This window comes from Podarcis cretensis, assembly GCF_951804945.1.
Source record: "Podarcis cretensis genome assembly, chromosome: 1".
NCBI lineage: Eukaryota > Metazoa > Chordata > Lepidosauria > Squamata > Lacertidae > Podarcis > Podarcis cretensis.
In genome coordinates, this window is record NC_137170.1 from 54,490,350 (window position 1) to 54,505,048 (window position 14,699).

A 14,699-nucleotide genomic window follows, 5' to 3' on the forward strand; every position below is an offset into this window, starting at 1 on the left:
GGGAGAGGTGGCAAGGGGAAATGGATCAGGGTGTATATAAAAAAGAGAAACCCTAAAGGCTTCTGGGTTATCTTTTCATTACATACAGGGAAGGAGCTGGCCAGGTCGGGACACTGACTGCAGAATACAAACAGTCCTCACAGATGTTGAATTTTATGGCTAGAAGATTTGAGAGCTGTTTAATAGGCTAAACCCATTTAGGTGTGAAATTTCATCATGGAAAAGTAATGTTTAATAAGCTACTAGTTCAGCTTTTTCTCCTTTACATTTTCCTTTCAAAGATGAGTGGTCTAATCTTTTAATAATACAGAACAATCATTGCTGCTTATGAGAAAGTGGCAAAGGCATCTCTTTATGGCCATATGGAAACCAGGTGTCAAGGTGTTACTTTTAATCCAAGACAAATAAGAATTTGTTGGTTGTATCCTTTCTCTTCCATCTATTGCCAGCTATTTATCTTTAGATTGAAAGTTACTGATGAGGCAGACAGGCTCAGGCCATTAGCCTCTTTGTGCCCTTCTAGGCTTTACATCTCTTAGGATTATATTTAGCTCCAGTGCGTGTGCATCTTAAAAGGAAAGGTGTCAGTTTTTCAAACACCTGCACTTTTCACAACAGAGGCACTATATCAAAGTAAAGAACCATAGCATTAAAAAGTCAGCGTGAGTGCAGATAACTAAAGGAGGGTTCTGTGAATGTTGATGTATCACCTACAAAGAAGTACAGAATATAGTAACTATAAGTTCTAGTTATTTTATATATAGGTAATTAAAGTAATTCAGAATTCTGTATAAATGATGTGAAGCACATTTGACTTTAAATTTCTAGAAATCACAGATATTTGCAGCTCAGACTCTTGTTTTCTGAAGACCCACATAAAAGCCATTATAATCTCATCTCCCACATTGTTCACAGAATTTTCACTTTATTTGCCAGTCTGAGCATTTGCACTGGAAGATCCAACTTCAGATGTAGCTCTAAACAAGGAGCCGTACTTTTGAGATCTTAATGATCCCCAATAGGATCTCTGTTGGGAATGTTCAAATGTTAATATTTTGGGCTCTTAAACTGCCATATCCATTGTGCATGTAGTGTGGCGGTGCCACCGCTCCAAGCAAGGAATCAAGGTGCTATATTATTTAAATTGATACGAAGGGCAACCAGAAACTGTGATTCTGCATTTTTTATGTCGGCGTTTGTTTGCAAGAACAAAAGAAATAAATAAAACATGGTCAGTTACTAAAATTAAACAGGCATAGTTCAGGATCAGGGGCCCATCAATCAAATTTAAAATTAGCATTTCGCACTGCATTACAAATGTTCACTGGTTTTGTAGACTGCCCCCTTTCTCTTGTGGATTCTTAAGGTAATCTACTACCACTGATGTCTCAACTTACCAAGAACTATAAAAATGGTCTCACAGAAGTTGGGTGGCGAATGAGTTAAGTGTTTCTTAACTCCTTATTTCTTCAAGTAAACTGACAATCAAGGCGAATGAGGATAAAGTCAAGGACATTCGGAGAGGAATTATTGAAACCAACTCCGGAAAACGAAGCTGGCAAACAGGGGGCCTCTCTCCATTCAGAATCCCTTCTCAGAAAGCCTGCTGGAATTTCTGCTGGGAATACCTATCAGGGCTGTGCTGCATTTCCTCCAGTGGATTACGCCACCACCATCACTGCTCCATTTCAACTAATTGTCTCAGATGTTGCCATTTGTTATCCCCTTAATGAGAAACACAACTTTTCCTTCACAGCCACCGCCACAAGAACCTGGCAGGCAGTGGAATCCTGAAGCTCAGCAGATGTAGGACTGTAAAACAGTGGTGAGTTCAGAACTGAAATTACACAGAAAAGGCAAGAGATTCCAGACTTGAGGTAGGCTGAGAGCAGCACACCAATCATAAATACTGGTGGGCTGATGGCTTGGTTAGCTAGTGCTTTGAGCCATAAAGGGCAGCCATCTTGGTTCATGTTTCCTGTGGCATTGAGTAGGATTCAGTCTATTGTAGCTTCTGATCTACTCTCAAGGAGAACATAACTGGCCTACCTCAGATTTCAAGCATGCTTCAAAACTACAGCAATGAATGCTCCAAATGTGTGTATAAATTATAGCTTTTGGGAAAACAGAATCCTACCTCCCTCAAATGTATATAGCTCAGCTTAATGGGCTGTGGCAAAGAGATTCAAAGTGCTGAGGGAATGTCAGTATAGTTTTGCAGTCCCAAGAAAAGGTGAAGGAAAACCATCTCTGCCCCCGCTTTCTCATGTTGAGTTCTAGCAATTATTTGTATTTTCTTATTTTTCTCAGCTCCTTAGAAAATGAGACTTCTGCAGTTTAACTAAACTAAATAACATACATGTCTGTGGCACTAGGTTACATTTTCTTTTAATGAAATGAGTCTAAAGGAACACAGAAACTATTGTTTGAAAAGGGATGATTGCTATGTCCAAGACCGTGCAGGCTCTGAAAAATACACAAATCACATATACCCCCCTCTATATTTCTGTTTCCTCAATTGGCCTTGCTTTTCTCATCCTCTGATCAACTTCTATCCTTGAGCAAAGTACAGGCAAGCATAAAAAACCCAAAAAACCTTGGATTTAAATTATGTCCCACCAACTTCAATAGCTGTTAAGTATCAGGGAATGTTGATTTTAAAATAAACTAAATGGGCTTTAATTCGTGCACTTCCTTTTGAGGTTAATTCATTTCTAGTGTTGACTGTGAATGGGTGGGGAAGTGAAGTTAGAATCACATTAACACTATAGATTACATACCCATGTTTGGAAGTGCAAAGCTGCAGTGACTGTGAGTATCGTACACTGGTTAAAAAAATGAGGTATGTGCTCTAAATCCCAGGTTCAAATGTTAGTTTAGCCTGTAGTCAGATGAGGTGGCCCTTTGACAAGCTACTGCCTCTCAAACCACAGATCCATACCTGTAATGTAGAAGCGGTGAAATAATGGCTCTTCATTTAATGTTCGCCACCAATTCCCATCATATCCCATGGCTCAGGCCACAGGGTCACCACCCCTGCTGTAATAGGATACTGGCCTATTTTACAGGGTTTGTGAAAGGATTACAGCAGTACCTTGCTATACCAAACATCAGCTAGGAGAAAGAAAGGTCCATCTACCTTGTATCTACTTTGTATGGTTTTAGTTTAGATTTAAATGTATTTACTGTTTTTGTGTTTAACTGTTTAATATTATCTGCAGTGAACATCACATAGAGACAGTTGTTTAAAAGTTGATTAGAAAATAAATGATGATAATTTCTAGCCTCCAACTCTGGGATATAATGCCAGATGAGCTGCCACCTGAGCCTTATATGGTACACCATGTTCAAGACCCAGTTTTCTCACCTGTAGAATAAAAACACCTGCTTCTAATAAATAAATAAATGTGGCATCTATACATAATAAAATTATTTTCTGAAACCCACCAGATGCTTGAAAAGTTGATATTTTTAGAAGATTCAGTGTAGATTTTGTGTTTGCTTATTTGTTGTTTTTTGTTTTAAGAATCAGAGTAGAGCTGCTAGAACCCACAGTAAAATTTTCCATGAGTAAAACATAACATACACACTCTGGCATATTTTCTTTTAAAATACTCTCCGCCCCCAAATCACAAGTCATCTTTGATACATTGTTAAGATTACTATCCCCTCAGGTTGTACAATCAAGAGAATATATTGACTCAGGCACATTGTATTTACAAATGTTTTAATTTTTAAAAAGAAAACGCATTTACACACACACAGGGGAAAAGTGGTCCCTGGACAATGTCATTAAAGAATGCAAACAGACAGTAGAAGAAAAAATGGTTTCCAATATAAATGCAGCTGTGAAATGTTTTAGGACCATACCTGTGACACATTTTACTGGTTGAAGACTTTTATTTTAAAAAGCAACCTTCACTGGAACTCCTTCAAAGAGTTTGTTCACTTAATGCTTCTGAAATCTAGGTGGGTAAGAAAGGGATATTTCAGCCTGCTTCTGAATGTTTTCACATTAGGCAGCAGCAAATGTGAGTGTACACTCATTTTGCTACTGAGTGTACACTCAACAAGGAGCTGCAGCTTATCATAGCTCCCTGACAAAAGTACAAACCCATTTACTGCATTCACATTTTCACTTTCAGATGTGCAGTTAACATTTAGTGTACACCTTTAAAAATGCCATGTGTGAAATGAGATTCCATTTGCCAATCAGAATTCTACTTAGTTTATCTTCCAGTTGATAAACCTGTGGCAGTGGGTACAATTGCCCTCCCAGTTATGTATGATTTGGCTTTATGAAAATATGCATTAACATACTACAGCCGAGATACACACATTTAGGGTGATAACATGACAACACAGTAACTCTGGATCTCGTAAAACCTGATTCAGCAGTTAGCATCGGGTTCTAATTGGAGCAAGCAGTGGAGGAAAAAGAGCAGCTCTTGGACCCAGGATAAGAGATCAATATGTAATATAACAAAAAACATGGGTCAAATGAAAGTGTGGATGAACCCTAAGACTGGAAGTCAAGAACTATCAGTGACACTAAGAGGAATCACCAAGGGTGACATCTTGAAAGGTAACATTGAAACGTCACATTTTCCAGAAAAAAACCTGATTCCATACAGTTGGAACAGGATGATGTTTCAGGTTGGAGATCCTGGTAGTGTATCAGAAACACCTAAAGAATATACTGATCTAGTAACATCTGAGAAGGTAACTAGTAAACCATAGTAGAGATATCCACATCCTTATCGTAGCTTAGGAAATGTGGATTGTGGAAGAGGTGAGATAAAGAAGCAGAAGCTGTCAAAGATAGCTCGTCAACAGGCTCATCACAGCTATCTGCCAATCACCCAATCCCACCACCCTTCTGAGTAATACCCCTCCCCACCTTCTCACTATATAGAAGGGTCTGGTGACTTCTGTTTCAGTGTATCTGAAGAAGTGTGCATGCACACGAAAGCTCATACCAAGAACTAACTTAGTTGGTCTTTAAGGTGCTACTGGAAGGAATTTTTTTATTTTGTTTTGACTATGGCAGACAAACACGGCTACCTATCTGTAACTGTCAAAGATAGCTGGTGGTTAACTGATGAGACAGATAAATGGATTGGTTATGAAATGAATCCTATAATGAAACAAAGGTTTATGAATTGTTAAGTGTCTTAAAATCTCTGGCACTTAGGGAACAAATATTCTTCCTTATTTTAAAAATATGTATCTGGTCTTATTTGCAATTTTGCAAAAAATGGAAAGGAAGTCAGGGCAATCGTTTACCCTAACTTTACACCTAGTTCACACCGGTGGACACAAATACCTTCTAATGGTAGAAGTATTGTGAAATAATTTTTACAATGAGGAGCAACTAACTGCTATAGACAAACTAAGGCCTTGTGAATGGGGGCAAGAATTAAAAGGACATGAAACACTGCAAAGATGGGCATAGATTCTGCAGCAGTTCAGCTTAAAAGTAGAGCTTATCCTAGATAAAGAAAATCAAATTGCGGAACACCAATAGATGTAGGATAACTTTTTAAAGAACTTGCACACGGTATTCCTAAAATGAGCTTAGGGGCAGGGATGATAGTTTATAATGAAACATACATAAAAAGTAGTTAGATTGTTGAGCTTAAGTTCTCACTGATAAAAAAAGAGAATGGCCCACTCTCACTTGCCTTGCACCAAGGAAAAGAGAACCAGCTTAGATGAAGCACTCTTAAACTAGAAGGAAGGAGAGTCCTTTGCCCACTATCTCACTCAGAACAGATGCAAAATTAGTTACATTGATAAGCCTTTTGCAAATCAGAGTCTACTGAAGAGTTCTTTGTGGCTCAAAATAAAGCTCCTGGTGTTTTGAAATCAGTGGATCTTCCATCATCTATCATTATTTTCTAGTCAAAGATATAGCAGAGGACGTAATCTGGAAAACTTTAGAAAAAAATACGTAGGAAAAACCCGTCTTCCCTGATGAACAGAACAGTCTACTTTATAACTCCCTGAGAGTTTGAAGTTGAAACACCCCCTTGCAGCCAGTGTTCTATCAGTATCACCCTGACAAGGAGCAAGCCCATTTTTCACCAGGATACTCGGGGGTGGGGGAGAATCTATGCAATTTCTTTCATTCAGTCTCACGTGAGAAGGATGAAAAAGGTTCCTAGCATTTGTCATGCAGCTTGCGGTTAGGTAAATCGCATGACCAGACACCGTAGATAAGAGTAACCTCTGAAAACAACAGTGGAGCGGGCTTCAGAGAGATGTGCTAATCTCCCATAATGCATCCAACTGGAACACCATACTGTTGGTGCGAAGAGGAAAACTCTTTCCTCACTTAGATGAACATAAACGTATGCCTATTATCTTTAGTTTGGGTGGTAGCTGCTGCTGTGCTGGCTCAAGAGAAAAAGAAACATAAATCAATCTATACACGTTATTCCAATTAACTTCTGGTAAAGAGGTCTGTGCAATTCAAAAGCATGTCTGTTCATTCCTCAGTCCAGCTCATTCTGATGTACTATTTTGTATGTGCATTCCCATCACGTCCTCCACTGACTGACATCAGGTCCCCAGGATTTCAGATAAGAGTCTTTCCCTGTTCTATGTTGAGATGTCAGGGACTGAACCCGTTTGCATGTAAAGCATGTGTTGTATTATTTGTTTATTAGAAATTGTTACAGAAGTGCTAACCCTGCACTGTATAAAAAGCAAAAACCAAAACAAAATACAGTAAAACATACAATGTGTTTGCATTAAAAAGTGCCAACAAATTCCTATCTGTGAATAGGTTTGTCCTTCTTCTGGGAAGGCCTACAGAAATAAACGAGGTTTTCGTGTACAACAAGTACAGATGGTTGATGGCTGACTGCTTTCAAGGGGAAGCACATTCTACAGAACTGTGGTCCTTTATGGGGCAGTGAATGGATTTTAATTATCTTGTGGGCAGTGAATTCTACGTACCAACACTTTGTGTGTGACTTTAAGATAGTGGCTGGTCATAAAAGTTTGCTTTTTATTAGCTGTGAATATACTTCATACCTGCACAATCCAATAGAAAAAGTGCATTTCTCTCCAGAAACATGTTTAAGAATCAGAACATGGCATGTTGTTTCCTAAGCAGAGTTTCAAAGTATTAACTTTGTTTAGATGCTGCATAGGTCTTGACCACGTGCACCTGAACTGAAAAAAATGTTTCAGCATAGTAAGAAAAGGTGACTGAGGCTAGTCAAGCATGCAGTCTTCTCTTCTGTGAAAATAAACATGAAATGTGTTCACATTCATGAAGAAGTAATTTGAGTAAAGGAAATGATTTATTCTACTCCAATTGCTATCTCCCCGCCCCCTGTATAAGTCTGGTGTCATGCCAGTCATCTTTTCTAATCTTACTCAGCAAAAAAAAAACCTAGCATATCTGCACAAGAGTTAATCCTAATCACAAATCTCAAAGGCTGCATGTAAACCAGGCTTGCATAGAAGAGAAATGTGGGGTCTATGAAGCAAAAGCAGAAAGCAGCTCTTAGGAGAGCTAGCAGTGTTTTCCATAATAGATTCCACAATAGATTTAAGTGACAACCAATGGCCTTTAGAGGGAAAAATACTGTGTGTGTGTGTGTGTGTAGGATTCTGTATTGTTTGTGCTTAACTCTTTGTCAGAATGTAAGGTCTGTAGAACAAATAAATATTTGTATGGCATTTTAGTAGACCCACATAGCAAGGCAGCAGCAGCATGTGGTTTGATTCTTTGCCCTGTGTTGTCCATGGAAAAAGTTTGAATTACACCAGGAGTGAGGCACCTCTGCATCCTCTTTGTAATACACCCAGGAACTCTTCTCCAAGGCCTGATGCTCGGCACCAGTCACTGTTTGTGTATTGGATCCCAATATCCAGTTGGCCTTGCGTCTATTCTTTACAAGCTTCCAATGTTAGGAAAACTTTTCAGTTTTTCAGGGAAGTCATCTTTGTACAAGACGGGATCCGCCCTGTGTTCCACCACTTTCAGAGGCATGGTCCCAAAGACGGAGGCAAACTTGTTAATGCATTCAGACCTAGGGAAAGAAACAATTGCATTGCTTAGCAACAGATCCGTTTCACTATAATATGCTAAGTTTAGCTATGCACTTACTATCAGCTTACTATAACTTAAACTTCTCTTAAAACACTACATACTGTTAACACTGGGTGCCAATGTGGATTTTTTACATTATTTGCTCTCTCTTTTTACTACAGAGTGGGTACATAGCTTGGGGGTACTTCTGCATCCTTTGCTGTTGACTGAGGCTCAGATGGCCTTGGTGGGACAGAGTGCCTTCCATCAGTTTCATCTAGATGCTCAGCTGTGGGCAGGGCAGGGATAGCCTAACCACTGTTGCTGGTGCTCTAGTAGCCTCTAGGTTGTTTTACAGCAAAGCATTATATGTGGAGCTGCCTCTGAAGACGACTGGGAAACTTCAGTTAGTGCAGAATTTTGGCAAGACAGTTTAAGCATATAAAACCAATCCTGGCCCTGACAGGACTGGCTGCCAATCTAGGTCCATTTCAAAATGCTGCTTGTGAGCAATAGAGCCCTAAACAATCCAGGACAGCAATATCTTGCAGACCGCCTCTCTTCATTTGAACCAGCCTGAACCCTGAGCTCATCATCTTAGGCCAGGAAAGTAGCAACATGAGAACAGGACTTTTCTGTGGTGGCTCCTCATTTGTGGAATGCTCTCCCCAAGGAGCATCACCTAGCACCATCATTGTATTATCTTTAGGCACCAGGCAAAAACTTTCCTCTATAACTTGGGATGCTTTTAAAGTATAGGAATTTGCAAAAAACACACAAAGGAATACAGGTCTTATATTATTCCCTCATCCAGAAAGCCTATCCACTGAGGTGTATTAGCCCAAAACTGTATTTACACCTCAGATTTTAAGTGCTTTGGTAGCTCATACCCCCAACAGAACCCCCTATTTGCTCTGCGATCTTAGGGATAAAGCTTTCTGCTTCCCTAGACCACAGACCAAAGAATGGGCAAAGAATACTGTAACTTTGCTGGCACAGGATTCTAAGGAGAGAGCTTAACACAGAAGACAGAGCCCGCTATCCCTGACTTTGCACGCCACTTGCTCCTAGATCAGGTATACTCCCTCCCTTCTTTTTTCTCCTGCAGCAAATTATCACACTCAGTCTTCAGGCTTGGGTAGTTAGGGACTCTCCTTTACTCTCATAATTAAGGTGTGCATCTGTAATCTTGCTGTCTGAAGATCCTAGTCTTCCCAGAGCTGTACATGTGGGTGGTGAGCACACAAGTGGGTTCGGAGGAGTCAATGTGTAAGTTGTAGGAAGTTTTAGAATTCCTTCTCCATGACTGCAGTCATGGGATTTTTGTCTATCACATGATGGTGTATGTTTTGACTCCACAGAGTGGGAAGTGACGGAGACAGGATGTTTGTGTTACTGTGTTCCATGAAGTGGGACTATTGTCCTTTGTCCTTTTTCTCTTTGCTGTCTGATGCTAGAGAGAGAGGGAGCCATGTTGCAGTGCTCCATGTGTGTTTATATGTAAATAAAGTAGATTAGCCAAAATGCTGAGTTGCTGAGGTCTGTTACGCAAACTGCAAACACTCTGTGGATCCCTAAGTGTGCCAATGTCTGTTGACATTGGTCGCTGTGATGTTCGGGCTGAAAAAAGCTTTTGAAGCTCCCGAGCGATCAACCAGGAGGGAGAGAACATGTCAGTTGGGCATGTGTCTCTGCCAGGGTCCTACTCAAGTGTAGGATGAGCTCCTGACAGGAAGTACAGTAAAGGGGCCCATTGGCACCTTAAATCTAGCAAACTATTGCATGCATTTTCCTACTTGGTCAGATGCACGAAACAGGAGGCGGAGCCTCATGCCATAAAGGATTTGGCAAAGATATGAAGCTCTTTGACTGAAGCATTTAATCGTAGCAAAGAGAAAGGAGATGCTGTCAGCTGCACATTTCCACAAAGGTCAAAGATTCCCTATTCCCTCCCCACCAGAATTCCAGGCATTCTTAAAGCAATGTACATGTTGTAAACTAGGGTGGATTAGCTGCCAACATAGCTCTTAAAGAGCCACTGTCAGGTTGAATTTGGCTCAGAACAGGCCTTGCAAAAATAAGCAGTTAAGAAACCAAAAGGCATTCTGAAATAGTTCTTGGATTTTTTTTATTTTATTTTAAAAATTCCCTGGAAACAGGGTTTCCCCTAAAAACAAACAAGCATTCTCTTTAGGGTCTCTACAGCACTGATTGTACTTGAGAGCTTGAAATACAACATTACTTTAAAACCCAAACCTGAAACTGACTGGTTTATTTTCATTGTCCAACTGAGTGAAATAAAGTATCCATATTTAATAATATTGCATTTTACCCCACCTCCCCATGGGTTTAGCAGTAAGTAACAGAACAAATTTATCTGAAAGAATATAACTGTTAGAACTCTGATGTCTACAAGATCCCCTGGTAAACTGTGCTGGATGTTTAACATACTAAGTTCCAGTGAGCATGCTAATACAAAGGGTGCAAAAACTCATTTAATCCCAAATAGTGGGAAACAGTTTTATGATGGGGAAAGTCTTAAGTAAGGAATAGGGTGGTGAAAGTAACAAGGGATGTAAGGGCATGGCAATTATGATTAAGTGGTCAGTAAGCTGAGGGAAGCAAGAAAAAATTGCCATGGAGGATGATGTTCATTGTGGGGTATTAGTGTCCCTTCCATAAGGCCACTAGAAACTTTTGAAACTTTTCACTAGCTTGAAATCAACAATGCCTATAAGTCTGAAAGTTCTTCTCAGTAAGCATTAGGATTGGAAACTTGGATTTCCAAAACAGACAAAAACATAGGCACTAGGATACTAATTTTGTATGCAGTATATTCAGTTCGATACCTGCAAAATGAACACACAAATATGTATGAAGTGCACCACCCTGTGCTCCTTTGAGATTTATTTATAAGAATAAATAAGAATAATGTCAGTACAGCAGCTCTTTTAATATCCGTTCACACACCAAACGCCCACAATGGATGATGCTCATAACTATTATCTCTTCCAGATATGCTGTGGAAGTGGTGCAGATGAGGAATTTAAGTCTACAGCAGTAGAACCATACCTAAGCCTGAAAATCTGAGAAGCCAGGTATGATAACGTAAGAAGAGCCTGCTGGGTCAGGCCAAACCTACCCAATCCAGCACTCTGTTCTCACAGTAGAAAAGCAGATGCCCATGGGAAGCCTGTGTGCAGAAGCTGAGCACAACAGCACTCACCCAACCAACCAACCAACCAACCTGCGATTCTCAGCAACCGGTATGTAGAGGCAATATCGCCTCCAACACGGGATGTAGAACACAAAATAAGATCTAAGCCACAGACAAGAGGATTCAACGCTATGACATTAAATTGAAAATGAAGAATACTGTGCAACTAGATCTTGCCTCTGAATCCTCTAAAGTTAGTGCAGTCCTGCCTTAAGACTGCTTGGAAGGAAAGGTTCCTCTCAAAATTAACACAGGTTAGGGCCTGGTTAAAATGTGGAATATAGTGCTAATATAGGTGACAGCCTAGTTTGTTCATTGACAAGACTCATGATGAGCGTGTCAGAGGGTCCACATAGGGGGAAAAGGATACGATTCATTTCACATTTTAAGTTCCTAAGGAATCCACCCCCTCCAATTGGAAACTATTCTAATCTATAGCATAAGATGTCATGATTAAGTAGTACTTCCTGATGGCTTTTCCTGAATTTAATCCCCTTTTTTCATATTATATATCCTTGTGCCACCCAAAATAACTTATCACCATGCTTGGTGTTTACATTCTAAAATACCTGAAGACTTATACCTATTTAGTAATTTCTTATCGAGGCTATATATATATTTGTCTTAATCTCTTCTCATAAATCAGTCCTTCATACAGGCTGTGACAGTGTCCATTTCATCAGTGATCTCTTAACTTCTCAGGAAAACATGGCGATGGAAAGAGCACAAAGTGAATACAAAATATTCCTATTGTGGTAGTTGCAAGGCATTATAAAAGAAGGAGTGTGTAGATGCCTGGTAAGTGTGCTTCAAATAGCTACTTCTCTTCTGATTGGGTGCCCTTCTATACAGAATTACAGAGCTCAAGATTCTGAAATATAACACAATAGGTAATTTGTTTGTACTATAATACTGTTTCTCTCAGTTACTCTCATTTAGAGGTATGCATTTCAGATTATTCTTCATATGCCATACTTTCCCTCTCTCATGGCAACGTAGACTTGATAGTTAAGGCCTGTTGAAATCAGTTCAATATCACTAAACCCTATTTCAAAAGGTAGCAAAATATGCTTTTTAATGGAGTCATCAAGGAAGTATGAAAGGAGATATGCAAAAGGGGACCGTGTTTTACTTCTATCTGCTTTCATGCTAAAATATCAATGCAGGCTGCACCTCCAAAGCCTTGAGCTCAGATCATTCTCTCTTTCCTATACTCATTTTATTTCTGGTTTTCTATCATTCTAATAAGTTCATCGTTTTAATTTACTTGAAACAATTCTATTATTGCTTGACATGCCTTCTTATTAAGCACAAGGATGCCTGTGCTCATATGTGTGTATAGTACATATTCAAACCCAATAGACCTGATGGGCTCGGGATGCAATCAGCTAGCTTCTCAGCATAAGTAACGGGCAAGTTGTCTCATGCTAAAACTGCCTTTGCAAATTAGATTTGTGTAACCATGTTTTTGTAAATAAAAAGCAGTGAATGATTTGGTCCTAACTTCAAAGACTCTTATGGATTAAGCACTGGGAATGGCAAAGGGAACAGGATGGGACACTCACCTTTCCACCATGTGTGTCTGGTCTAGTGATAACCCATCAATAGCTGTGCATTCTGGACATTTGAATTTCTTTCTTGGGGTCACCTGTGCAAAGTCAGCACAACATTGTCACAGCACAAACATTAATCCCCGCATTCAGAAATGCAGCAGAGTGCCCTTGACCATATCTGTACTGTAAGTCAAACCCTCGAAGGGGGGGGGGGGAGAGAACCTATGCCACTTAGTTCCATCTGGCCCAGCTGACTGCAAAACTCACAGTGACCCAATAAAAAATGCTTGGAGGGGTTTTGCCTTCTGTAAGTGGAAAGTAGTGGCGATGACAAGCTCCTTAATTCCTGTTTAATGACTGTTTTCTCACTGCCAAGGTCCCTGTATAAACACCATTTGTTCTTGCAGCCATAAGGGCGATGAAATATAGCTTCCCATACTTCACCGTAACCTTAATCCAACAGACACACTTTGCTCACTTAATAGCTGACTGGCAAACTCTGCGAGGCTCTCCCTACTGCACCGAGGTGCCAAATGACTCTGCAGTGCCCTTGCACAGTTCAGAAACTCTCACAGCAAACACACACACACTTTATTTTCTAAGGCTTTTCTAGGAAACACAGCCACCGGTCTGGATAAATGATGATGGACAGGCAGGAAAGCAGACCTTGCTAATTGAAGTAATGCCTGGAGGCCTCTAAATCTCATTCCGAGCTGACACACTTTGAAATCAGCAGACAAAGTGAACATCCAGGACAAGGAAATGTGTTGAAACATGTCAGGAAATTAATTCAGGGATAAAAGTTCATTTAAAAACTGATCTTGCAATTAACATTCCTGCAATTAGCATTCCTATAAATCAGCTGTTGCCAGTTAAGATAGACAGGGATGGATCGGCTTGGATATGTTTCCCCCCTTTTAATTTTGCTCAGTGATTTGAACAAAAAATGTTTAACTTGCTCTCCCCTCCCCTCCACCCCACCCCCACCACCCAACACAACATTTGTCTGGTCAGAATGATCACAGCTAATGGGATCAACACCTCCTTACGCAACCAAAATGGCTCAAACTCCTCAAATCCATATGACATTTGCCCAAAAGTAATAGCTGGGAACATATGGGAGATCTAGATTCAAATCTTTATTATGAAGATCACTGGATAACCCTGAGCCAGTCACTCTGTCTCTCAGCATAAACGTAATCTACTATACAGGGTTGTTGTGAGGGATAGCATGTACATCGAGTTCCTTGGAGGAAGGGTGGGATTTAAAAAAATGGCATGAATAAAATACAATATTACCAAGTCTGAGAGAACAGCGGAAGCAAAGCTTACCTTAATGACCGCTTTTCCAGTAACATTGGCCACTAGAAAATTCATGGCAATGTCCTCACAATTCATGTGAGCATCCACCCAGTTCTTGATGTCCCCAGGCATTTTGTATGTGTACAAGTAGTTAAAATACTGCAGAAAGGAAAAGCGATTTGAGATAAAAAAAAGTAATATTTGTGAATATTTGCTGCAGTTGCATGTTTCCTAAACCATAAAAAACCAAGACAGGTTTGAACTGGAATGGGAGTTAAGTAAGCAGGTTCCACTGGGAATTAACAGAGGTTTGCACAAAAAAATTATGCCACATCCTTGCAGCAGTCCCTTTCAGGTTGGCCTTTGCACCATTGGATGGAACCAACTGTATTTTATGATTACTTTTATTTTATACATGCTCTGAGTACAAACACAATGGAATTAATAATAAAATTAGAATCAAATTAGAATTAAAAATAAACAAATGCATAATAAAAATAAAACAGCAGAAAAACAAAATTGGAGGAGTGTGCGCACTCCAAAACACAGGTGGCATTTTAAAATACCTTTTATTTTAAAA

General features: G+C 39.8%; 1 protein-coding gene across 4 annotated transcripts in view; it reads right to left on the minus strand.

Moving 5' to 3' along the window:
* Nucleotides 1–3,710: 3,710 nt before the first annotated feature.
* Nucleotides 3,711–14,699, minus strand: part of EXT2 (exostosin glycosyltransferase 2) — an 81,174-nt gene continuing 70,185 nt past the window's right edge. For 3 of the 4 annotated variants that reach the window (XM_079951417.1, XM_079951416.1, XM_079951419.1), the window contains 4 exons: nucleotides 14,150–14,278; nucleotides 12,830–12,912; nucleotides 5,100–8,048; nucleotides 3,711–4,837 (listed from right to left, as the gene is read on the minus strand). In XM_079951417.1, the coding sequence (XP_079807543.1) occupies nucleotides 7,910–8,048; nucleotides 12,830–12,912; nucleotides 14,150–14,278 (351 nt within the window). In that variant the 3' untranslated portion in view covers nucleotides 3,711–4,837; nucleotides 5,100–7,909. The remainder of the gene's footprint in view (nucleotides 4,838–5,099; nucleotides 8,049–12,829; nucleotides 12,913–14,149; nucleotides 14,279–14,699) is intronic. The other variant, XM_079951418.1, reaches the window with a different exon arrangement.